Below are 24,637 nucleotides of genomic sequence, written 5' to 3' on the forward strand. Positions count from 1 at the left end.
AGTGTTGGGATTGCAGTCATGTACCAGCATGCTTAGTTCTTTAATTTATTTTTCAATGTTTATTTTTTTTTAGCTTCAAAGGTGACCAAAAAATCCAGTATTCATTATTCAGTATTAGCTGAACATGAGAGGACTCAATCACTAGAAACAAAGGTAATTGTTTGCAAATATGAGTAATTCTAAATAGATAATCTTCGTTTGTTAACAAATATATAATAAGCATCATGGTATGTGCTAAAAACTACAGATACAATGCTTTAAAAAAAGTTCTTATTCTGCATAGCACATGTTTAATTTGGACAGGTGGTGAGGAGGATGAAACATCCCACACATCTGCTCCATGTGTGCAGTAAGTGCTGCCTGTGATAACAGTTAGTTTCATGTTCCTTGAGACCAAGAGGAGGGATAGTCAACCAAGCTTTGTGCTGTTAGAGTTTCATTCCTGGATAGGTATCTTTCTGAAGTGTGAAAATTGTGTCTGAGTTCAAATGTAATGGATCATTAGGAGTTGGCCAAACTGAAGGTCCCAGCTTTAGAGAATAAGGATACTGAGAATTTTTAAAAGATCTTGAAATGTTTGTGAGCTAGCCAGTTTTGGCTGTACATCCATTTCTAAAAGTCATGTCACTGAAAACCTTGTTAGGAAACAGTGGTGGAGTTCACCTCATGGTAGAGAGAATGGACTCTGGAGCAAACGGCTTGTTCAGATTCTATCCTAATTTTTGTTTGTTTGTTTGTTTTTAATTTTTGCTATTTTTTTTAGGCAATTTATTTTGTTCTATTCATTCACAGTTAATACAGAAAATACTTGGAAACATTTCCATATAATATTTGACACAGAAATCATCAAATAGAAGTATACAATGTTGACAGGAGGCAGTACATTTATAATTTATAACCCCAAATGTATTTATAAATTAGAAATGGAAAGATCTACAAATGAAATTATGAAGGTTCACCAAAGTCATTTAATCTATCAGTTTCTCATTCATTTTTATGTCTTAATAATATTCTATTGTATGAATAAGCCACATTTTATTTCTCTCCAGTATTTGATAGCTATTTGAGTTGTTTTAACTTTTTTACTATTAGCAACACACTGCTGTAAACCTTCATGTACATGTTTCATAGGTGCACATTTTCAGTAGTTTGAGGTTATATTCCTAAGGGTAGAATTGTTGAGTAACAGAGTAACAATGTTTTGCATTTTGACCAACCACCAGACTGTTTTGCCAAAGTGGCACACCATTTTACAATCTCACCAAATCCTTGTTTTTAAGGCTCTGATTTTTGTACAAAAGCATTCAATCATTCTGTCAGACCAAACCAGGAAAAGTAAGCTGTTCAGAGCTGTTCTATTCCATTTACTATGCAAAGCCAATCTTGGCGTTTGCAACTCTCAGCCCTTTTGAGTATTCTTGCAGTGTTCACCTTTTCCTCCACCACTTTTTTTTCTTCTTTTTTTCTGGTTTATTTCTATCTATTACAAATGTATAAAAAATCCTCCATCAACACTGCTGATAGCAGCAGAACCTTGAGAAATATACCTTTGGTTTGCCTCAGAAAAGGAACACATATTGTACTGTAAAGTTTATAAAATTGGTGCAAAACATTGTAATAATGTTACAATACCAGTTTTAAGAGTTCAGTGACTAATGGGGAGCCGATGGGATACATGCAGAACTGTGAAAGTGATCTCACTTAGCCAGCTGTACACGTAGACTGTAAATCTACATTCAGATCATTTCTGAACTAAGACTATCATCTCAGTTTATCTGTTGAGGTCAACCAGGAAACCCTAGAATATACCTTGATTTTTGCAAAAAAACAAAATAGGGGGAGGGGTTTCTTCAGCATTTCAGTCCACGAGTAACAGTATCCTAACAGGCAAAGTGTTCTCTCACTGTCAACATAGAATGAACTGCTGCTGGAGGTCAACTTGGGCTTTAATTTGCATTAGCACTTACATGCATAGTAGTCCAAGTTGTTGACCTCATGACCGCTATTTTTTTTAAGACAGGGTTTTCTCTGTCAGCTCTGGCTGCCCTAGAACTTGCTATGTAGACCAAGCTGGTCTTGGTCATCTGCCTCTGCCTCCCAAGTGCTGGAATTAAAGGCATGTGCCACCACTGCTGAGATCCTATTTTTTATGCTATTTATTTATTTATTTATTTATTTATTTATTTATTTATTTATTTATTTATTTATTTATTTTGAGAAGGTCTCACTATATAGCCCCAGGTGGCCTGAAACTTACTATGTAGACTGGACTTGCTCAAACTCATGGAGATCTACCTGTCTCTGCTTTAATCCCAGGTGCTGGCATTAAAGGCATGCAGTAGTACTGTATCTAGCAAAAGCTATTTTAAAGTTTTATTGCATATTTCTTTATTTATTTTTGTTGGGGGAGATGCACATGCCATGGAGCACATGTGGAGGTTAGAGGACATCTTGCAGAAGCTAGATCATTTTCCATCATGTGGGTCCCAGGGATCTAACTCAGCTTTCTAGGCTTGGTGGCAAGTGAGTCATCTCACCAACCCTCAATCTAATTTAAAATACACTCCCTGTAGTAAAGTGGAGATAATGTCAGGACCTATCTCTGATACTACTAGCTGATTATTTGGCCCTAGGATTTTTAAAAGTCTTGTACTTCCTGAAATATTTTAAAGTTGAAATTTAAAACATTCATCATAAGTTTCTAACGTTGCAAAGAACATGATTCTAGTATATTGTTAATATTGACATTTTAAAAACTGTCATGAAATTTAAAACACATCCACTGTGATTCAAAGTACACTCTGGTAATTTGATATCCACTGTCACCCTTTAAAAAACATATGAGCAAAATATTCAATAGTCTGAAATCTTATTGAATTCCTTTTCTTGAATACTCCTCCACAGAATTTTTAATTAATATAATTTTATGACTAAAAGTCTGTTCTTGGAACCATAAACTATTTCTCTGCAATAAAAATATGACTATAAATGTTAAATTTTCTGTGGTATATGGACATCTTTTTTTAAAGATTTATTTATTATGTATACAGAAGAGGGCACCAGGTCTCATTGCAGATGGTTGTGAGCCACGATGTGGGTGCTGGGAATTGAATTCGGGACCTCTGGAAGAGCATTCAGTGCTCTTAACCTCTGAGCCATCTCTCCAGCCCTCCCCCCCCCCTTTTTTTAGATTTATTTATTTATTATATATACAGTGTAGCGTCTGCATGTATCCTTGCAGGCCAGAAGAGGGCACCAGATCTCATTACAGATGGTTGTGAGCCACCATGTGGTTGCTGGGAATTGAACTCAGGACCTCTGGAAGAACAGCCAGTGTTCTTAACCGCTGAGCCATCTCTCCAGCCCAAGACATCTTCTTTTAAATTAATATTAATTTACAGTTGTCCAAAACAAGAGATAAATTATAAATTTGGAAATGAACATTAAAACACAAAGTACCATTGTAAACAAATCCAATGAAGTGAGTGGAGATGCTTTTCTCCTTTTAGTGGATGGATCTGTCATTGTAGATTACACATTGCTGGAATGAGGACCAGGATTGCTGAACTGTATTTTTGTTAATTTAATAGGTCACTTAACATTATCAAGTAGTTTTTATGATTTCATTTTCTCTATGACTGGCTTCTACTTAGAGTTGTAAATTACAGGCCTCGCTCTCATTCATTATCTTCTGAGATGAATGACTTCCAGCACATAGGCTAGAGGAAACATTCTGAGCTCTTACCTGCTCTAGCCCCAGGATCCAGCTGTGCAGTCTAGAAAGACTCTGTCTAGCTTTGTTGGAAAATGTGGTCCTAGGGCTGGGGGTGGCTCAGTGGGTGACAGAACATTTGTTCAGCAAACACCACAGGAAAAGAAAAGAGAAAGGTCATAAATAATGTAAAACTTGTGTCCTCACATTATCTCTGATAAGCTGTATCAGAAGTTCATTTGGTTTATAGACATGTCTTGTGAATACATGTTGTGATGAAATATTTTTCCCTTTTTCTCCAGAATTCTAAGTCATTAATAACCCAGACACCAAGAGGATCCATAGAGTTCTCTATTCCGTCCTCCATTACTAAGCTTACAAGTCAGCTCTCTGTTGGTCAAATACAGAGCAGTTCATTGGCTCTTCCCAGTTATTTAATTCCGCAGAGGGACCAGGAAGCTCCAGTCTTACAGAAAATGGAGCTTATGAGAAAGCACTTCCTAAAGGAAAATACAGCTAAAGAGGATGAGGAGAGCTTGACTCTTAAAAGAAAATGTATTACATGTAGTAATTCCCCAGAAAAAGCAAGTAAACACATAGCACTGGAAGAAGATACCGACGGGGCTGAAACCTGGCTAAACTCTAAGGACACGCGAGTGTTTGGAAAACAGCTCTGTGATGTCAGATATTTGGATGATTTGGCAAAAGGCCAGCTAATGGATGTGCTCAAGCAGGCAGAAGCCCTGGTTGTGACACTGATGTATAAGGATGGTTCCACACAGCTCAGAGCCAACCAGGTTAGTAAACAGTAGTGTCACATGCCTGTAGCATCAGCACTTGAGAGACTGCTGGAATTTGGGATCAGCCTGGGAAACACAGTGAGACCTCATTTCAAAACAAATCCTCTTTCTGATTTCTATAGGAAAGCTAGAAATAAGATTTTAAGCCTTCCCGTCCTCGCTTTGGTAAATGATTCTGACAATGTAGAGTTTCTGTCAATTCTAGGCAACTGATAAACTGTTCCACTCTACCTTCCACTGGTAAAGTATGAGGTGTCAGATTCTCTACCTGCTGGAAATTATCTGTCTTCCTATTCTAGCCACCCTTCTGGGTGCACACTGGTATTCTGTTGTACTTCTGAAGTGCGTTTGCTCCACAGTGATAACGCTGAGCATTTTTTTTTTTAATGCACTTATTGCTCTTCATGTATCTTCTTTGGTAAAATTCAAGTTTTTGCCTATTTTTAAACTAGTTTATGGATTTTTTTCTATTTTGGATATGTAAGAGTTCTTTATATGGTGTTTTATATGATTCAAGTCTCTTAGAAGATATGTGATTTGCAGTTTTCCCAATCTGTGGATTTTCATTCAGATTTCTTGAGAGTATCTTTTCAAAAGAAAAAAAAAACCCTTAAGTCTAAAGAATCTCAAAAACGTGTGCTTTTGTTACCATATTCAGAATGTTTGGGACTTGGGGAGATGGCTCAGTGGGTAAGAGCACTTGCTCTGCCAGCATGTGAAACAGAGTTCAAATCCTCAGCAGTCACAGAGAAAGCAGGGCACAACTTTGCATGTATGTAACTTCAGCATTGGGAGACAGAGATAGGGGGAGCCTGTGAGCCTGCTAGACAGCGAGCCTAGCTAAAAGACTCATCTCTCAGTTCAGCGAGAGACCCTGTCTCAAAGCAATAACATAAAGAGCAATTGAAAAAGACATTGGGCATTCTGCTCTGACTTCCACATAAACCCACACATTCATGTGCATGCAATTCTCTCTCTCTCTTGTCTTCCCTAGTTCAAGCAGATTTGCCCCAGTTTTATTCTTAAGTGTTGTGTAGTTTTAGCTCTTACATCTAAATATGTAATCCATTCTAGTTAACCTTTTTACAGGGTATGAGATAAGGGCAGAAATTCACCCTTTGCAGGCAGTTATTCAGTCATCCTAGCTCTACTTGTTGAAAATACTCTTTCTTGTTTATTTTTCTTAGTGCTTTTATTAATTGTTTTTCTTGTTACTGTGAGAAAATACCTGGCAAAAATAGCTGGGAGGAAGGATTTGTTTTGCTCAAAATATGAGAGTCTAGTACATCATGGCAGAGAAGACATGGTGGCGGGAACTTGAGATAGTTGGTCATATTGCATTCACAGGAAGCAGAGATAGATGAATGCTTGTCTTATCAGACTCTCTTCTTTTTACTGTATTCATCCCAGGACCCCAGGCATCGGATGATGTCACCCACATTCAGGGTAGGTCTTCCCTGCTCAATTAGGCTTTCTGAAAGCATCCTTATAGACACAGTAAAGAGGTATGTTTCCATGGTAGCTCTAAATCCAGTCAAGCTGACAATCAAGTTAACCATCATAACACTTTCTTTGAAAATCAGGTCGCTGTAGATCTAAGGGTTGGTTTCTGTTTCCACCTCCTTGCTTTATACCTGTTTTATTTGAGACAAAGTTTTACTATATACTCCAGGCTGGCCTTCAACTCAAACTCACGACCATCCTCTTGCTTCAGCTTTCTGAATGTTAGGAGTATAAGTATATGCTACTTTACCCCAGTTTCTAAGGTTGATTTCCATATGTTTGATTCTTTTCTTTGTGTCTGTCTTATACCAGAAACCAACCTGTCTTGGCTACTGAGGTTTGTAACAAATTTAGAAATCAGAAAGTGTGACTCCTCCATCTTCCAGTTGAGTTAATCCTTTTCAAGTTTATTTTGGCTATTAGGGTTCCTTCGTACTTCCATATAAATTTTATCATTATTTCATTATGTCATCAATTTCTGCAACCATCCAGCTAGGGGTTTGATACAAATTGTGTTGAATCTTTCTTTATGTTTTGTTTTGGTGGGGAAGCCTTTTTTTTTTTTTTTTAATCTCAAGGACAATTTAGTTTAAAAGAAAGACGCAAAGGCAAGAAAACTGAAATCTTGGCAACTGCCTAGAGGTGGATATAGAGAAGAGGAAGAAGGAGGAAGCTGTGTCATTTGAGGTAGGCTAGCATGGAGCTCATTTGCATATGGGTAAGCTTCCATATGATGGAGAGGGCCTTTAGAAAAATGGTAAGGAATCCCAAAATGATGGGGAAAGCAGGCTTAGAACAGAGACACAAAGAAAGGGAAAAGTTCCAGGTAGTGGCAGTGTACACCTTTAATCCCAGCATTCGGGAGACAGAGGCAGGCAGGTCTCTATGAGTTCTAGGCCAGTCTGTTCTACAAAGCAAGTTCCAAGTTCCAAGACGACCAGAGCTGTTACACAGAGAACCCCTGTCTCAAAAACAAAAACAAACAAACAAAAAACAGAAAGAAAGAAAAGAAAAAAAGGAGAGGCAAGGCAAAGTTATGCTTTTCTAAGTAGTTCAGAAAAGAGGACCAGCCCTCTAATTTGTATCTCTATACCTATAGTATAGACAATTGCAGCTCTCAGATCTCATCAGAGAAGTTTCTTTGAGCAGTGGATAGTGGTTAATGTAAAAACACACAACTGGTTAGAGGTCAACGAATAAGTGTCTGTGGAATTCTCAACACAGATGGTACATCTATATCATATCAAATCCCCCCAAGGCTCAGAGACCATTATGGAATAGGGGATAGAAAGATGGTTAAGAGCTACAGGTCAGAGTGGACTGGACGTGACTGGATTATAGCACTGCTGAACTATAACAGCTGTGATTGCCAGCAAAAGACCCCCACAGGATCAAGCAGCCAGCAATTCCAGTGTGGATGGGGAGGAGTTCCCACGCTTCCACCCCTAGCTGAGGAACTACTGATAGCTGGTGGCTACTGAGGGAAGGAAAGTCAATCTTCTTTAAAGACATGGTCCCTGATAGGTTGACCATACTCTAGTGGATAGTCCACACCCATGAGTATATGGGCAACACAAATAGGACTCAGTGTGTTATAAAAATAAAAAATAGGACAGGACAGAGTGGGAAATGGAAGTGGGTCCAGGGGGAGTTAGGGGAATCAGTGGGGTGAGTATGATCAAAATATAAGGTATGCATGTATGAAATTCTCAAAGAATTAGTGAAAACGTTTAAAAAGAAAAGAAAAGCAGACAGAGTTATAAAGCTGCATGTTATAAAGTTATGCAGAGTTATAAAGCTGTGGCTCTGTGTGCTAGGAGGAGGGAATTCTGGGAAAGAAAAGTACATTATCTCAATTAAAAGGATAATTATTCCTTCTATGTATTTAGCATAGCTTAAGGTGAATCTGCCTTCCTGAGAGATGGCCCCTCACCAGGTGATTGATTTACTGGCCCAATTGCATTGACCCTTTTGTTTTGGCTAGGTTGGAATGTTAGGTCTTCACTCGGGCCAGAGAAATAGCTTTCCCTCTGGGCCTCCACAGAGCCCTGATCAAGGCCACTGTACCACTCCCTTCTCTGAAAGGAAGAAGTATTTAATATCTAGACCAGGGATCAGGGCCCCCAAACACTTTGATTTCTGTTTTTGAAAGGTATCTTGTTGAGTAGAAAATATTAGTTGAGCTCTAGGTGTGATAGCGCATGCCTATAATCCCAACACTCAGGAGGCTAAGGCAGGAAGAACAGGAGTTTTAGGCCAGCCCAGGCTACATAGATGACCCTGTCTAAAAAGAAAAATCAGTTGGGGGATGGAGAGATGGCTCAGTAGACAAAGTTCTTACTGTTCAAGCATGAAGACCTGTGTGTGGATCCCCAGAACCTATATAAAGCTGGAGGCCAGGATCCCAGGGCATGGAAAGATGGGAGGCAAATACAAGAGAATCACATGAAGCTCAGGGGCTGGCGTACACAGTGGCAAACAGTGAGAGACCTTGTCTCAAACAAGGTGAAAAATGGAGACCAACACCCAAGTTTGTCTTCTAAACTCCACATGTATGCTATGGTATGTCTGTACCTGAACTTACATGTACATGCACAGATTTCTTAAATGGCATTTTTTTTTAAAGTTTCATTATAGATGTTACTCCTTTGTCTTATAGCTTGCTCTCATAAAGCAATATATCTATTTAATTTTGTAACTTTGTATTACTATGTCTTCACAGACTTTAACTTGTCCTGTTAAAGGAATTGTAGTGTTACTAAAAAACCGTTTGGACATCAGCCCTCTGATTTCCCCAGCCCGAGGTAGTGCTCTGGGAGAGGTCTCCACATCCACAGATCACTGTATCTACATACATATGGAGCACTTCCCTTCGTGGGGCCTAAAGAAAGAGGCACACAGTGTATTTGTCAGGTAAGAAATCTGTAAGACAGATCTTAAAAGGTCTTATTAATAAAAACCCCAGAGCCAGATATTGGGGTGAAAACTGAGAGATCAGAGGAATAGGACAAGCTACAGCCAACATGATCTTAGCAACTCCTCAGCCTCCAGAGAGAGCTGCTTCCTGTATACTTACACCTATATCCTTTCTGTCCCTGCCCTCACTTCCTCTTTCTGCTCAGCTCTATCACTTCCTGTCTGTCTGTACAGCCCTCCAGACCTCTATGGTTAACTAGTACTAGGAATAAAGGTGTATGCCACCACACCTGGCTCTGTTCCCAATGTGGCCTTGAACTCACAGAGATTCAGATGAATCTCTGCCTCCCGAATGCTAGGATTAAAGGTGTGTGCTATCATTGCCTGTCTTCTGTGTTTAATATAGTGCTTGGCTTTTTTCTCTGATCTCCATGCAAGCTTTATTTATTAGAGTACAAATAAAATATCACCACAGAAATCTTTGTTTATTACCTTAAATGTAAGGCTCTCCAAGTTCTCCTCCCCCAGAGTTTCCAGAATGGAAGGTCCATCCTGATGCCAAGAGAGCCTGTTCCAGTATTGTGACAACTTTGCAATGAGATGTTAGGGGAAGCTTCATCCGCCATCTGAAAACCCACTGCCACTAAAGGGTTCCAGGTGGTTTTTACTAGAGTTCCTAGTTTCCTCCTGTACAGCATAGGAGATAAGTTATCACTGCCTGGAAACACTAAGTTGTTCTCAGTATCACTAAGGATAATGCCTGTCTGAAAATGTGGCTTGAGTGCGTTTTTGTGCTACAAGCAGTTTTGCTAATATAGGCTTGGTCCTGAGGGAGGCTGTTTTGAGGTGATATCCCTTAAGAGAAGGGACTCAGTAGGTGGTGAGTGGGTCGTGGGGACTCCTCCATCTTGAATGGGTTAGTGCTGGTCTTTCAAGAGTGAATTTTCACACTAATGGACTGTTATGAGGTGAGGCCACCATGTGCCCAGCCTCTTCTATCCTTGGCTGGTTCCTTTCTGTCTCTCCATCATGCTGTGATGCTGCGAGAGGCCTCTGACTAAGCCAGTGCCATGCTGTTTGGTCTTTTGCAATTGTGTACCAAATAGACTTTATTTAATTGTGCCTAATATGATAGTGACTTGGCTTTTTAATTTTCTTTACATTTATTAAAGCTTTGTGAAGAGCTTTTCTTCATCAACTAGACTTTTTTCACCTTATCACATCTTTACTCATGTGTTATTTTATCATTTAGGCCTTTTCTGAACATCTAGATAAAACAGTACTCTAGCCCAGCACTGTGTACAATCTCTATCTTCATATTTCTCTATAATGCCTGTCACCATCATTCATAAATCTTGTTTGTTTATTGTACGTCCACTACTAAGCTTGATGAGGATAAGGATAGGATTTTTTTCCCTTCACTCTCATGACCCCACACCCAGGAGCACTGCCACAGAACAAATGAATAGTATTTATCCAGCATCATTTTGAAGCATGTTAAATTCTAGGAATGATAGTCCCTCGTGTACTATAAAGCTGGAATAATAGTTCCAATTCTATAGTAATGTATTTAGGATTCAAAATGAACTTAGATCATACTTTATGAATATATATAAAACATAAATATGTTTTAAGAAAATTTGCATATATATGGTGTATCTGTGTGCATGTGTTGGCATATGTATATACATACATGCACGTGTATATGCATTTTACTTTTATTAAGACCAGGTCTCTTGCTGAATGTGGAGCTCATCTATCCTAACTAGTCTAGCTAGCCAGCTTGCTGTGGGAATCACTGCCTCCCAAGTGCTGGAATTACAGACAGGCCACAAAACATTTACATGGGTTCTCTTCATAGTTAGCTTCAGTTGTCAACTTGACATAAACCTGGTTATCTGGGAAGAGGGAACCTTAACTGAAGAATTGCATTGTTCATATTGGACTCATACCATGTCTATGAGGCATTTTCTTAATTGCTAATTGGTATAGGAGGGGACAGTCCACTATGGATGGTGCCATCTCTGGGAGGGTATGTCTGGGCTATGTAAGAAAGGTATCTGAACAAGAGCCTGCAAACCAGCAAGCAGTCATTCTTCTAGGGTCTCCGCTTCAGTTTCTGCCTCCAGGTTCCTACCTTGACTTTCCTTGATGATGGGCTATAACTTGTAAGATTAAGTAAGCCCTTTTCTCCCAAGTTGCTTTTGGTTATGGTGTTTGATCACAGCAACAGAAAGCAAACTAAAACAGATCTGAACTTCAATCTTCATGCTTGTGTGGCAAGTGCTTTTTCCACTGAGCCATCTCCCAGCCCGTAAGAAATCCTTTTGTTCTTTGTCTTACCATGATAGACTTCATCAAGCCTAAATGTCTTCCTAGGAGAAGGCAGTGTAGCTATTAGATCTCTTTACCCTGGATCTGTCTTTTAGCATGTGTCAGGGAGGTCCCCACATCCCATTTTTCTATCATTCTTCACTTCTTCCTTCCCTTCCCTTCCCAGTCTATCTAAGCCAAAACCCAATGCTGTTGGCACTTTGACCTCCCTACCATCTTGGCCTCCTGTTCTAACAAACAAAGCCAGACCACATAACTTTTAGAACACTAATCAGTGCTGTCAATGGAGGCAGACAAGCCAAACCCAATTACACATCACAGTGTAAATGCTCACTGGGCTCCTGGTTTAAAGAGCTCTTTTAATGTATTATTGCATTTCTGCCATGAAGAGGAACTTACAGTTTGGTGGTTTAAGGCTTATCTCCTGGCAGTAGCAAGATAAAGTATCAGAACCCAACCTTAACACCTGTTAGATGTGACATCTCTGAACCCAAGTCCCTTCATCCACATACTGGATGGAGTTCCTGCCTTGTAGCACTGTGATTAAGTTTTAGTGCAGTAACCTTGTGAAATGTTAGCCTGGTATCTGCACACATCTGATAAGTGTTAACTGTTACCCCACATGCAGAAGCTCAGGAGATGATGGAAGCATGCTACAGTTCAGCACAAGTGGGCCCTTCTGTGAAAAGTGTATGGATGGGCTGCTTGCCCAGAACAGCCCTTGAGCAGGTTGCACAAGTTCTGGGAGGAGAAGAATAGACAAGAAGGAGCATATGCCATATCCAATAGTATGAGTAGAAGTAGCACAGTGAAATGGCAGAAGGAAAGACCTGGCATACTGAGATGTAGAATGATTGGAGGAGCTTGGGCCAGGTCCAGTGTGTGTACTCTGCATAAGAGCTTCAGGAGTAGAAGCTCTGCTCAGAGATAAGCCTTGAGTCCAAGCTTCACAGTATATGAACTGTATATAAGAAGTAATGCCCACTTCCCAGGATTCTTTAGTTAATTGACATGTGTGTGTTGTATAAGGATAGCTAGTTATTTAATATTACAACATTTTCCCAAGATTTGAATTACTATCTAAATTGGTGAATTTTCCCTTGTCTAGGAACATGCTGTTTTGGACACTTAGATGTAAATGCCCTGTTGTTTGTTTTAATGCCAAGGACTTTGTGAGAACAGTACTTCAATTCTTTGATGAAGATGATAGTTGGAAGCATGGTAAGCCACCATTCTCATTGTCCCTAAGATTTAGAAAGGTGGTCAGGCCACCATGTCACCTGCTCCATGGTGCCTGGTCTCACAGATGCTGTTTCTTCACCTGCCATGAGCAGGAAAAGGCACTTCCCCTGATGTGTTTGGTTTATACTTGCTTTTGTGCCAGTTTATACTCTTTTGGTGACATAAGTAGGAAAGAATGACCCATGAAGCACAGTCACAATGGGCTTTATTATTACCACCAAATGGATACAGACAGTAAAAATTAAACTACAGTAAGATAGCATCAAACAAGGCAGGGCATTTATTACCTTTAAGAGAGTAGGGAATAGCTGGGTGTCGTGGTGTATGCCTTTAACCCCAGCATTCAGTAAGCAAAGGCCAGCAGGTCTCTGAGTTCAAGGCCAGCTTGGTCTACAGAGCAAGTTCCAGGACAGCTAGGGCTACAAAGAGAAACTCTGTCTTTAAAAACCAAAAGAAAGAGAGTAGGAAAAAACTAAACATGGCAAAAGCATTCACTGTTGAGTCCTTGAGTTTTAACTGTAAAAAATTTCCAAGTTATCTGTGTTTTAAAATATTCTTAATAAAATGTTGAGAAAAATTATTATAATTTCTAACACACACAAAATTACTCATCACAGCTTGACCAAGATTCAATATACAACTGATTTTTGTCTTTGTTTTTCAAACTCTCTATTGTTCAAGCCACCGATGCCTCAGTATTTTGTAACAGATCTCAAACAACATTAAGATTAAGCTTTAATATTTCAATTGTGTGAGAATCCCACGCTCAAGGCAATGCCATCACCTCCCCCAGTGTGAGCAGTAATCTTTTTGTAATACTAGCTGTCCTGACAGTATTCCAGCTCCCACACTAGTCCTGTGATGCTTTTGTTTGTTTTTTTGTGATGGTAGAAGCTGTTGATTGTCATTCTCTAGGTTCCTTAATTGCAACCTGGCAAGATCCAAAATCCATTATACTTTTTCTGTTTTCATGTGTGTATATTTATATGCATGGAGGCACATATGTGTGGGGGTGCATGCACACATATATGCACGCATGTGGAAACCTGAAGTTGATGGTGGGAATTATCTTTAATTGGTATTTTACCTTATTCATTAAGTTATGGTGTCAGTCAAACCCAGAGTTGGCAGATGAGACTGGTCTCAGGTCTCTGAGTTCGAGGCCAGCTTGCTCTGGGAACCCCACCTCTTGCCTTCTGAGAATACAGGCATGCTGCCACACCTGTCTGACATTTACATGGGTCTGAGAATTTGAACTCTGGTTCTCAGGCTTGCAAGGCAAGCACTTTGACCACTAAGCTGTCACCCCACTCCATTTTCTTAATTTATTAACTAGTTCTAGAGAGAGGATCCCTTTATCATCTGCCTAAGTGAACTTGAACTGGACACTGCTAGATAGAAATTTGGCTCTTTCTCTTTACTTATCTTCAAAATAAAGAATTGTCCCACAGAGTAACTGTATCAAGTAGAACTTGATACAAAACACTTTTAAACTATGGTTATGATGAACATGTGGGTTGGCCTTACTGCTTACTTATGTTAAGTATTAGTAACATTTAAATAAGATATACTTATGTATGTACATTACTACAGTAACAGGCTCCTTGGGGAATGGCTGAATGCAGGGCAGAAAATGCCCAGGGTTGTGTATATTGCAGCTCAAAGTTCCTCAAGTCAAGAGAGGTCAACTTTATAAACCATCAAAAATATGTGTGCCAGAACAAAACATACCTATTAGGTTGAAATAAATAGTGAAGAGCAGAGAAGGCAAATCTGTATGGCCACTATGGAGAATACTATGGACAGACCTAAAAAACTAAAAATAGTAATTTGTCCTGGCAGGCTTCTGTTTGTCAGTTACAAACATTTACAAGGATCAGCATCCAGAACATTTGGTACTGTCCAATTTCCCAAGGTCCTTTCAAAAGATCTTTCTGTAGAACTCTTATCTTTGGAACATCAGAAATCAGTCAGTGTTACCAGACAGTGTCATGTGAAGTCAAACATTGCTGTCCTGGGGGCACAAGCATCCAAAATGAAAGTTCCAAATATGCCTACACGAGTTGTCTTGGCCATAATATGGAGAAGTCTTGACTCTGGCTGCTGTGGTAAATATAAATCTCTCTGACTAGTATAATAACTTAAGGATGCCAGGAAATCTGACATTTAATGTGATGTGATCCAAGATTATAGTTCTATTTAAAGGTCAGTGCCTTTTTGTTTTTAGTTGTCTTATGGAACTATCTTATGTCAGGGAATACTGTACTGCCTGGCCTACACTGCCTGCTTACTCTGACACAGTGACAGGATACTGTGAGTTCAGGTAGCTCCTACCCTATTCCTTGACTCAGGAGGCATGATTCTGAGACCATAGTGAAGCATTATGAGTGGTCTGGGAGACAAGAGACAGGGGAGAAAGTGGAAGAGAAGCTTTATCACCTATAATGGCTGAAAAGCCCAAATTGGGAGAGAACAGTTGCAGGGAGAGTAAAACAGGGACCTGAAACCAGGTTTCTGACTTCATTGAGATTCATGTTCCAAGTGAGCTTGGACTCCCTATTCTTTCTCAACTATTTGGATTCTATTTCCCATATCAACCAGCCATGTAGGACCTGGGTGTATTGAGCCACCTTCCCACAAGGTAGATATTCTTGAAGAGGACTGGAGAGACAGAGCAGTAGATAAAGTGCTTACTGTGTGAGTGTGAGGACTGAAGTTCTGACCCAGAGTCCCCATGTAAATGTTGAATAGGTGTGATGGTATGTCTACCATTCTAGTACACTCAGAGGATGGAGACGGGATCTCTACAACAAGCTGGTTAGCTAGAGAGCCATATTGAGGAACTATGGGTTCGACTGAGATACCTTGTCTCAATGAATAAGATGGAGAATGCCTGGGGAAGACTCCTGAAATCAGCCACAGGATCTACATGCATGCACTTGCACACACACACACACACACACACACACACACACACACACACACACACACACATCATATGCACACACATGCACAGGCACATACAGATCACACATGCAGATACACACAAAAAAGAAAAAAGAAATTCTTTTTTTTTTCTTGTGTTCACAAAGTCTTGTTTGCTGTGGTAAGATAGACCTGACAGGCCACTAGCTCAGAAATTTGACAATGACTGGAAAAATCACTTAAATCAAGACTTTATGACAATAACCAAGTGATTATTTAGAACATGTGTGATAATAACACATTTTATATATGCAGTTAAGTGTGACTATTTTTGTCATGCACAAAACTTGCCATGCTAACTTACTATATTTTTTTTAATTCTTGAGAAATAATAGTCATTTAGGGGTACTTAGTTCTGTAATTTGAGAGGGTAGCAAAAATTATTAGTCATTGGAAAATTAATCTTTGGGGGGGGTTGTTTCTTTTTATTTGATTTCTTTATATAATATATTTTGATTATGTTTCCTTTTCCTAACTCCTCCCAGATCTTTCGTCACCTCTTCTTTCAAAAAAATCTCACAAAACCACAGAAATGAAAATCAAATCAAATAAACAAAAACCTATCAGATAAAAAATTGCAGGGTCTGGAGAGATGGCTCAGAGGTTAAGAATATTGGCTGCTCTTCCAGAGGACCCAGGTTCAATTCACAGCATCTGCATGGCTGCTTACAGCTGTCTGAAACTCTAGTTCCAGAAGATACAACACCCTCACACAGACATACATGCAGGCAAGACACCATTGCATACGAAATAAAAAAAAAAAAAACAAGTTAAAAAAAAACCCCACTCTTAAAAAAAATTGCAAAACAAATTGAAACAAAAATTTCACAAAAAAACCTATAGAGTTTGTTTTTTATTGGCCTACTACTCCTATCCGTGAGGCTTGCCCTAGAATGTGGTTGATATACCCAGTGACACTCCATTGTAGAAAACTGATTCACTCTTTGCCAGCAGATATCAGTTGCAGATAGATTCTTGGTTAGGATGGGGCCCTGTGTCCACTTCCCCCTCTCAGTGGTAGGATACTGTCTGTATTGAACCTGTGCAGGCCCTATGCATACTGCCACAGTCTCTGAATTCATTTGTGCATAAGTCCAGTTGTATCTATAACACAGTTTCCTTAGAATCATTCCTCACCTCTGGTTATGATAGTCTTTCTGCTTCCTCTTACATATAGATTCTTGAGCCCTGAGGGGAGGGGCTTGATGAAGATGTCCCATTTAGGATTGAGTGCTCCAAAATCTCTCACTCTTTGCACATTTTTTAATTGTGGGTCTCTCTGCTAATTCTTATCTATTGCATGAAGATGCTTCTTTGATTAGTGTTTAGTGAGACAGTGATCTATGGTTATACCAGTACTAGGAGTCATTTTATTGCCAAGTTCCTTTAGCAGAATAATAAGTCCCAGCAGGCCAATGTTCTATCTAGTTTCAGGTTGTTAGCACTTTAGTAGTGTCAGGTATGGATTCCATTTCATGGACTGGGCTTTAATCCAATCAAAAAGTGGTTGGTTACTGTCATAACTTTTGTGCCACTATTGTACCAGAATAGCTTATAGGCAGGTTGTTGGGCGGTAGTGGTACATGCCTTTAATTCCAGCACTTGGGAAGCAGAGGCAGGCAAGTCTCTGTGAGTTCAAGGCCAGCCTGGTCTACAGAGTGAGTTTCAGGACAGTTAAGACTACACAGAGAAACTGTCTCAAAAACAAACAAACCAAACCAAAACAGAAAACCTTATAGGCATGTCACTGTTGTAGGTAACAGTGTTTGTAGTTGGGTGATATTGATGATTGCCTTTATCCTTTGGTAGAGTACAGAATACCTTCCAGTACCATGAATACAGTAGAGGTTAAGCTTCTAGTTTGCCACCAACTCGACTTCTCCATATTCAGTAACATAAATAAATGTTGTCTTCAACAACAGGGCCTTACCATCTCATTGTGGAAAGCAATCAACAGCCTTGGCAATAGCCTATGATGTTTGGAGAGTTCCATGGGACCGCTTTGACCAACAACTCAAAAATATGTTACCCATTCCTAGCATAGGAGATTTTACTTGGTGACATAAGAAATCTATCTGGGCTGGGCAATGGTGGTGCATGCCTTTAACTCCAGTACTTGGGAAGCTAGGAAGGATGGATTTCTGTGAGTTCAAGGCCGGCCTGGCCTACAAAGCGAATTCCAGGGCAGCTAGGGCTGTTACACAGAGAAACTCAGTCTGGAAAAAAAATCTAATTGGAACATTGTCTACCCTATTATGATGATTCTGTTTAGATTCTTTTCTTGTATGTAATATTAGAAAGCTTCTATAGTAGTAGGTTTCCCTGCGGCTTTTCAAAGGCCCTTAGTGTTACTTGTCTCTCTCATATTTCCTCCTTTACCCTGATCTTCCATTCTCCTTCCTATTTAATCCTTCTATTCTAGGTCCCCTCTGTCTCCCCATAACATTGTATTCTATTTTCCCTTACTTGGAAGATCATCTCCATCCCCCTGGTCCCTTATTAGATACCTAACTTCTGTGTTTATTTAAATTTTAGCATACATATCAAAGGCTTAAAAGCTTAATATCTACATATAAGAGAAAACATGTAATAGTTGTCTATTTTGGGTCTAGGTTACCTCACTCAGGATTTTTTTCCCTCTAGCTCCATCCATTTACCTGCAGAAAAAAAATTCATTTTTTCTTAACAGCTGAATAATATTCCATTGTGTAAATATACCACATTTTCATTATCTATCTATCAATTAATGGACATTTTCGGGCAATTATGAATAGAGCAGCAATGAACATGATTAATCACATATTTCTGTAGTAAAATGTGAGTCCTTTGGGTATATGCCCAAGAGTGATATAGCTGGATCTTGAGGTAGATCTATTCCCAGCTTCCTGAAAAAACTTCACACTTATTTCCACAGTGACTGCACCAATTTGTATTCCCACAGCAATGGTTAAGTGTTCTCCTTTGCTGTCATCCTTGTCAGCTGTGCTCTGGTTTGTTTTATGTTGGACATTCTGACTGGGATAAGATGAAATCTCAAAGTGGTTTTAATTTTCATTTCCCTAATGGCTAAGGATGTTGAACATTTCTTTGTTTCTCAGTCATTTGTGTTTCATATTTGGAAAGCAACAATTGTTTGTGATTTGAGGGAATACTAAGTGACCTTTTCCTCCACAGTTGCAGGTTTTGTAGGACTAGACCCCAGAGTTGCTGCATGGCTCATAGATCCTAGTGACACTGCACCTTCATTTGAAGATTTAGTGGCAAAACACCTAGAAAAGCCCATCATAGTCCAACCAAGCAGTGCATTTGGTGATACTTCAAGAAATGTTGTGGTAAGATGTTTAAGATGATGTTCCATCTACCTTAATACAACCCTGACTGTTTCTACTTCATAGATAATCTAATAGTAACAAGAATATTGCTAGCACCCGTTTTCATTTCATTTGTCCCATCCACATCCTTTTGGCTGAAGTGTTTCTGATAGAGGTCAGTGAATAAAGTCAGAAGAAGATATCCTGGGAAGTCTCATTTACAGTCTAATTTTTCTATGAATTCTCCAGTGTCAGTAGCACCTCCTCTGTGCGCAGAGAACTGTCCTTTTGTAACTCTTTAGCACCAGTGACATGTTCTTGTTGATTGACTTCCTATGACAGCCACCTCAGTCTACGTAGAGAGGATGAGGTGAGTTTTTCCAAGCCCTCTTATGCTGGGGCTGCCCCTGGTCTTCAGGAGCTACCTATCCTAAAGGAGAGATGTAGGGGAGCAGTGTGGTCATGGCCAGAACCCTCCACTCAGCCACATGGTGGAACACTGCAGGTGAGCATTCAGATGGCCAAAGGCATAGCAGATGTGAGAGTCTACACACTCTGCCCTTCATCTTCTTAACTACCATGTGTAGAGTATCTGTGTCCCATAGAAATAGACTGTAAATACCAGAAATATTGTATCCTTGAATTTAAAAAGAGGTATACCAGAAGGTCATGAAATAGATTGCAGAATCAGAGAAGATACAGTTCTTGAAAAAATGGGAATCTGGTTCTGGCAGCCTGGGGACAGTGGCAATATAGGAGCCAAGATTCAGTTTTAGAACTTGTATTCATTCCTCTTCCCTTTTTAGTTCTACTCTACCAGGCAAAGATTCTCCAAACAGAAGCTGATATGACTACAAGAAATTGTCCACTTGTCTCAGTTCACAGATGGTTATACTATATGTGCAATGCTACTGTTCACTCATCTTGTCCAGGGTGTAATTGATGCCATGGATCATTTGGGATTTATGACTAAGTCTAGTTTCTTCTTACCATTCCCACGTATGATTCAGGGGTAAGATGACTGCATGGAATGAAAATCAGCTATAGAGAGTGTGTTCCTCTAATGCAGGCTGGCCCAGATGCTTAATGATGCTGTTGAGCCAGCTCCGAATATCCTGTTCTCTGTTCCTCAGGCCCCTTGTCCTTGCCTCATGAGGATAAGAGGCAGCTTCAAGTGCAATTCCAATCATGGTTATTGGCAAGATGTGGCCATGTAGAGCATTGCAGTGCATGAGAGTTAAAAGATTGAAGTTAGGCCTTTAGTCTATGGGATCTGCTTCTGTACCACTCTGAAGAGGTGATTTGAGTTGCTCAGAATGGAAGGGAGCTCAGATAGAAGGAATGGCATGGGGACAGCAAGGCCTCCTAGAAAATTAGCTTCTAAGAGGAGACAGCAGGACAGTTTGGGAAAGAGAAAGGAGACTTTGGGATCCAGGTTCCTAGGGCTCTCAGGGGGCTGTGTCATTCCTGGGAACAGGCCTGTCTTAGAATGGTTCAAAGTGGAAGCTTGTGTGTAGATGTAACCAACCATCTTATTAAATAAGAAACACAGAACCAATGCAAAGAAGAAAGTCAAGAGATCAGAGCTAAGAGCCTTACCCGCCTACTGCAGCTAGTCAAGAGACCTCTCCGAAAAGGGACCTACTTCCTGTGTGTTTGTCTTTATATAGTCTTTCTGTTCTGCCTTATCATTGGTTGTAATCTAAACACATGACTGCCTCGTCACTGCCTGTCTGTACAGCCCTTCAGGTCTTCTATGGTATTGAGATTAAAGGTGTGTGTCTCCAATGCTGGCTGTATCCTTGATCACACAGAGATCTACCTAGCTCTTCTACCAAGTGCTGGGATTAAAGGCGTGCACCAAGAACGCCCAGCTCTGCTATGGCTTGTTATTAGCTCTGACCCCCAAGCAACTTTATTTATTAACATACAAATAAAATCACATTTCAGTACAAATAAAATACCACCATACTTGTGATCACTTTGGAGTTGAAAAAGCTGCAGAAATCCATGTGGCATTATTCTAGGTGGTGGCATAGATGTGGTCCTCTGCCTCATATCTCCTGAATTGTTCATGGGAGAGCCTGTTGTGCCTACATCATGAACCCCCCAGAGATTACCAGGAGTCTGAGTTAGTATTCAAAAGCAAAGAGACTTTATTGCCAGCTCAAGTTTGGGCTCTCTGCCCATTCTGACACAGCATTGGATTAGGGAGAGCATTGAGCTTAGTTATTGCAGGGTTTTTAAGGAGTAAAGGATGGGAGTAGGGGAATTACAGATTCAAATGGGAGTTGAACTCCTGATTGGGCAGAAGTGAGGTAACAGAAGTCTTGTCAAACAGGGATTGATACTAGCATTGCTGCACCAACGTTGTTAGGCTTCTTTAAGCCAAGATCAGGAAATGACTGAAGAAGCATGCTAGCATATATCTAACTAGCAGTCACATACTTTGAGTTTCCTCTAATGTGAGGATTTAGCAGAGATAAATCTGAGCAGTCCAGAGTTTGGGGTTCTTTGGCAGAGTGGGATGTTGAGTAGAAGGTCATGAAGATCCCTGTTAGGAAGGACACAGACTGTTGAGGGGCTGCCTCTTATCCCCCTTACCCCCTCTGTCCCTTGAACTTGTTTGTGGCTTTTCAGTTTACCTGTCCTAGGGTGTTAATGGATAGGTTAGTGTGGAATGTAGCACCCACCAAGTGTTCGCTGTGTGACAGAGCAGAGAGGAGAGGCTGTGGGATCTGAGAATCCTTGTTCTGGATCTGTCAATCATTTAATCATTGCAACCGTCATTGAGAGCTCTGTTTTTCTATCTGCACAATGAAGACAGAAAATGCTGTGCTGAGGAAGTGTCTCCTTGTGGACAGCCTAAATTGCACAATGGAGGTACTTTTCTCTTAGGGACCTTGTCAGGAGCATCTTACCATGTCACTAGAAACACTTTTGTAAGTTCAGTTCCCAGACTATGATGAGAATTTCTGCCAAGTTCATCCGAATTTTAATGTATTTATTTTAAAGAGTCAGGATGTGTGTGTGAACCTGAGGATACTCTACGACCTCACGATGGATCTCTGTTCCAAGTTGAAGGCAAGGCATTTTTATACTGTAATTTCTTGCTATAAAAGGCCTGTATTTTCATTTGTACCCATACTCACACTCACACTTAGTGTTTTGAATATGAAGTGAGATATTTTCCTAAAGCCAAATTAATCTATGCCTCACTCAGAAAAGGAAAGACTAAAAAGATAATTCCTACGGTTTTAAAACGTGTTCTGTATATTGAAAACAATAGTTGCAAAGCCTCACAATTAACTAGAGTGTTTCTGATACCAAGGGTTTGCTTTGGTTAGCAACCAAATGACCCAACTTGTTTTAGTTAGATTTTTAATTGGAAGCTATAGCCAATGGAAGAACAACTGAGAAGAATTGAAGGAAAAGAGACTATGTCCTGAGGCAAAGGGGAAGGAAACTTGTTTGAATGTTGATGCATCTTTTAATAAAAACCCTGGGGCCAGATATTGGGGTGAAAGTTGAAAGGTCAGAGAAGCAGAGCAAGCCACAGCCACCACCTCTTACCTCACCAACTCCTCAGCATGAAAAAGTCTCAGTCGATAGGCCTCTAGCCAAATGAGCTTCCTCAGCGGAAAAGGCTTTAGCTGAAAAAGCCTCTAGCTAAAAGGGATGCTTCTGCTGATAAGCTTTTAGTACCTGTCTCTTCAGCCTTATATACCTTTCTTTGCCAAGCCATCACTTCCTGGGATTAAAGGTGTGTGTGCTGCCCAGTACAGGGATTAAAGGTGTATGCTACCACTGCCTGGCTCTGTTTTCTCTCCTAGACTGAGTCAATCTCATGTAGTCCAGGGTGGCTTTAAACTCAGAGATCCAGACAGATCTCTGCCTCCTGAGTGCTAGAATTAAAGGTATATGCCACCACTGCCTGGCCTCTATGTTTAATGTAGTGGCTTGTTCTGTTCTCTGATCTTCAGGTAAATTTTATTAGGGTACACAATATATCACCACAGAGACTGGCAAGATGAAATGCTTCCAAGGACAGGCTATAGCTGGAGACTTTTCCATTCCTGGGCTCTAATACAAGTTGCTTCTCTTTTCTCCTGCCCTGGGACATATGCCCAAACGGGAAAACTGTCTGAAGGTTGAGGAGGAGCCCAGGTGATGTGTCCTAGAGAGGATCAGTCTACCTTAGGGTGCAGGGACAGCACTGCACTCTTAGATAACAGCAGAAAAGAATGAATATAAGAAAGACTCCAATAAGCATCATAGAAAATCAGATGTGATGGACATGGCCTGTATCCCAGCACTTAGGAAGTGGAGGCAGTTACAAGTTCAAGGGCAGCCTTATCTACATAGAGAGTTTAAGTCCAGACTGGACTACATGATACCCTGTGTATAAATAGGGGTCTATAAATAAATAAATAAATAACATTGAAGGTGATATGAATAAAAGAGGAAGGATTTCATGCTCTTAAAACAGGTGGCCTAATATAAAGATTCCAACACTCCTGCTTAGTCTGCAGAGCCAATGCAAGATTGATGAAGAATAGGTAAAGTGATTGGAGTTCAGTGAACCATTCTGTAGTTAAAATGGAAGAGTAAAATCATGCAAATACTCCTCCTCAAAGTAAGAAAGCAAAAGTCTTGTGAAATTTCAGAATATCTCTACCAGATATTCACATAGTAGTAAAATATTCTATGTAAAAGAAATAAGAATTTTATTAAAAAGAATGAAGAGGCTGGAGAGGTGGCTTGGCAGTTAAGAGTACTTGCTGCTCTTCCAGAGGGCTCGGGTTCAATTCCCAGCACCCACACGGTGGCTCACAACTGTCTGTAACTCCAATTCTATGGAATCCAACATTCTTACACAGACCTACTTGCAGGCAAAACACCAATGCACATAAAATAAAAATAAATAAATTTTAAAAAAGTATGAAGCTAGTAGGAGGAACCACTTCAGACAGGGGTCACTTTAATCCTTACACAACAAAATCAAGTAGCTTTTCAACAAAATGCAGATAATAATTCAAAGCCATATTGATATTATTTCTTCCATGAAACAGGCTTATGGCTTATGGCAACTATTTTGTACTTTGGAACTTCCTTTGATACCAATTTTGGCAGGTGAGTTACCATAAAAACAAAGTATAGATATCTTTCTGGAGAACCTTCACATTGTTTATGAATGAATCCTCTATAGTCTATAATAGAGTGGGTACTGTATTTCATCCAAAGAGGTTGCTATCACATTATTTTCTCTTTTGCAACAAGAGGATATGGGTGGGCTACATCACCTCCTGGCCTAGAAGGACTTGAAGGCCTGGCATCTAGCCATGGAAACTCCCTCCTTTTCTGTCTAGCCAGAAGGAGGTCTCATTGACATTTACCCACATGTGTTATCTCAACTTCAGGCTAATCCTCCAGTTCTCTGCTCCTGCTCTTCTCTCCTAGCGCTTGAGACCCTCCCTTTAAGCACCCTCCAGGGATATTGCCCATCTTTGCCTCTGACTAGGTCCTGCTTCAGGGCCCGAAATGACTCTCCACCCATAGTATGCAAAGGGCCAGGCTGGACCCAGTACAATCCCACATCCTTTCCACCTCAGGACTAAACCCAGGACCTGGCTTGTGCTGGGCAAGTGCTCTGTCACTAGACTGTATTCCCTAGCAGGCCAGTTCTTTCAATGCTTCTGTTTCCTAACAACACAGAGATTGGCTTGCAATGGGGCCTGAGTAAATGAACATTACTATCATTATGTCATTAGAGAGTGGGGCTACTCAGTCTACTAAAAAGGATTGATTAATGCAATGAAAATATGATCTGCTTT

At 40.1% G+C, this 24,637-nt stretch overlaps 1 protein-coding gene across 15 annotated transcripts in view; it reads left to right on the forward strand.

Annotated features, from left to right (window-relative positions):
• The window catches only part of Poln (DNA polymerase nu), a 164,835-nt gene that overhangs the window by 23,846 nt on the left and 116,352 nt on the right, over nucleotides 1-24,637 (forward strand). For 10 of the 15 annotated variants that reach the window (XM_042285788.2, XM_076546990.1, XM_076546994.1 and 7 more), the window contains 7 exons: nucleotides 74-153; nucleotides 4,015-4,509; nucleotides 8,738-8,928; nucleotides 12,374-12,486; nucleotides 18,667-18,824; nucleotides 21,819-21,887; nucleotides 23,876-23,936. In XM_042285788.2, the coding sequence (XP_042141722.2) occupies nucleotides 74-153; nucleotides 4,015-4,509; nucleotides 8,738-8,928; nucleotides 12,374-12,486; nucleotides 18,667-18,824; nucleotides 21,819-21,887; nucleotides 23,876-23,936 (1,167 nt within the window). The remainder of the gene's footprint in view (nucleotides 1-73; nucleotides 154-4,014; nucleotides 4,510-8,737; nucleotides 8,929-12,373; nucleotides 12,487-18,666; nucleotides 18,825-21,818; nucleotides 21,888-23,875; nucleotides 23,937-24,637) is intronic. The other 5 variants (XM_076546999.1, XM_076547000.1, XM_076546997.1 and 2 more) reach the window with 2 other exon arrangements.

Source organism: Peromyscus maniculatus, chromosome 10 (assembly GCF_049852395.1).
Source record: "Peromyscus maniculatus bairdii isolate BWxNUB_F1_BW_parent chromosome 10, HU_Pman_BW_mat_3.1, whole genome shotgun sequence".
In the NCBI taxonomy this organism is placed as follows: Eukaryota; Metazoa; Chordata; class Mammalia; order Rodentia; family Cricetidae; genus Peromyscus; species Peromyscus maniculatus.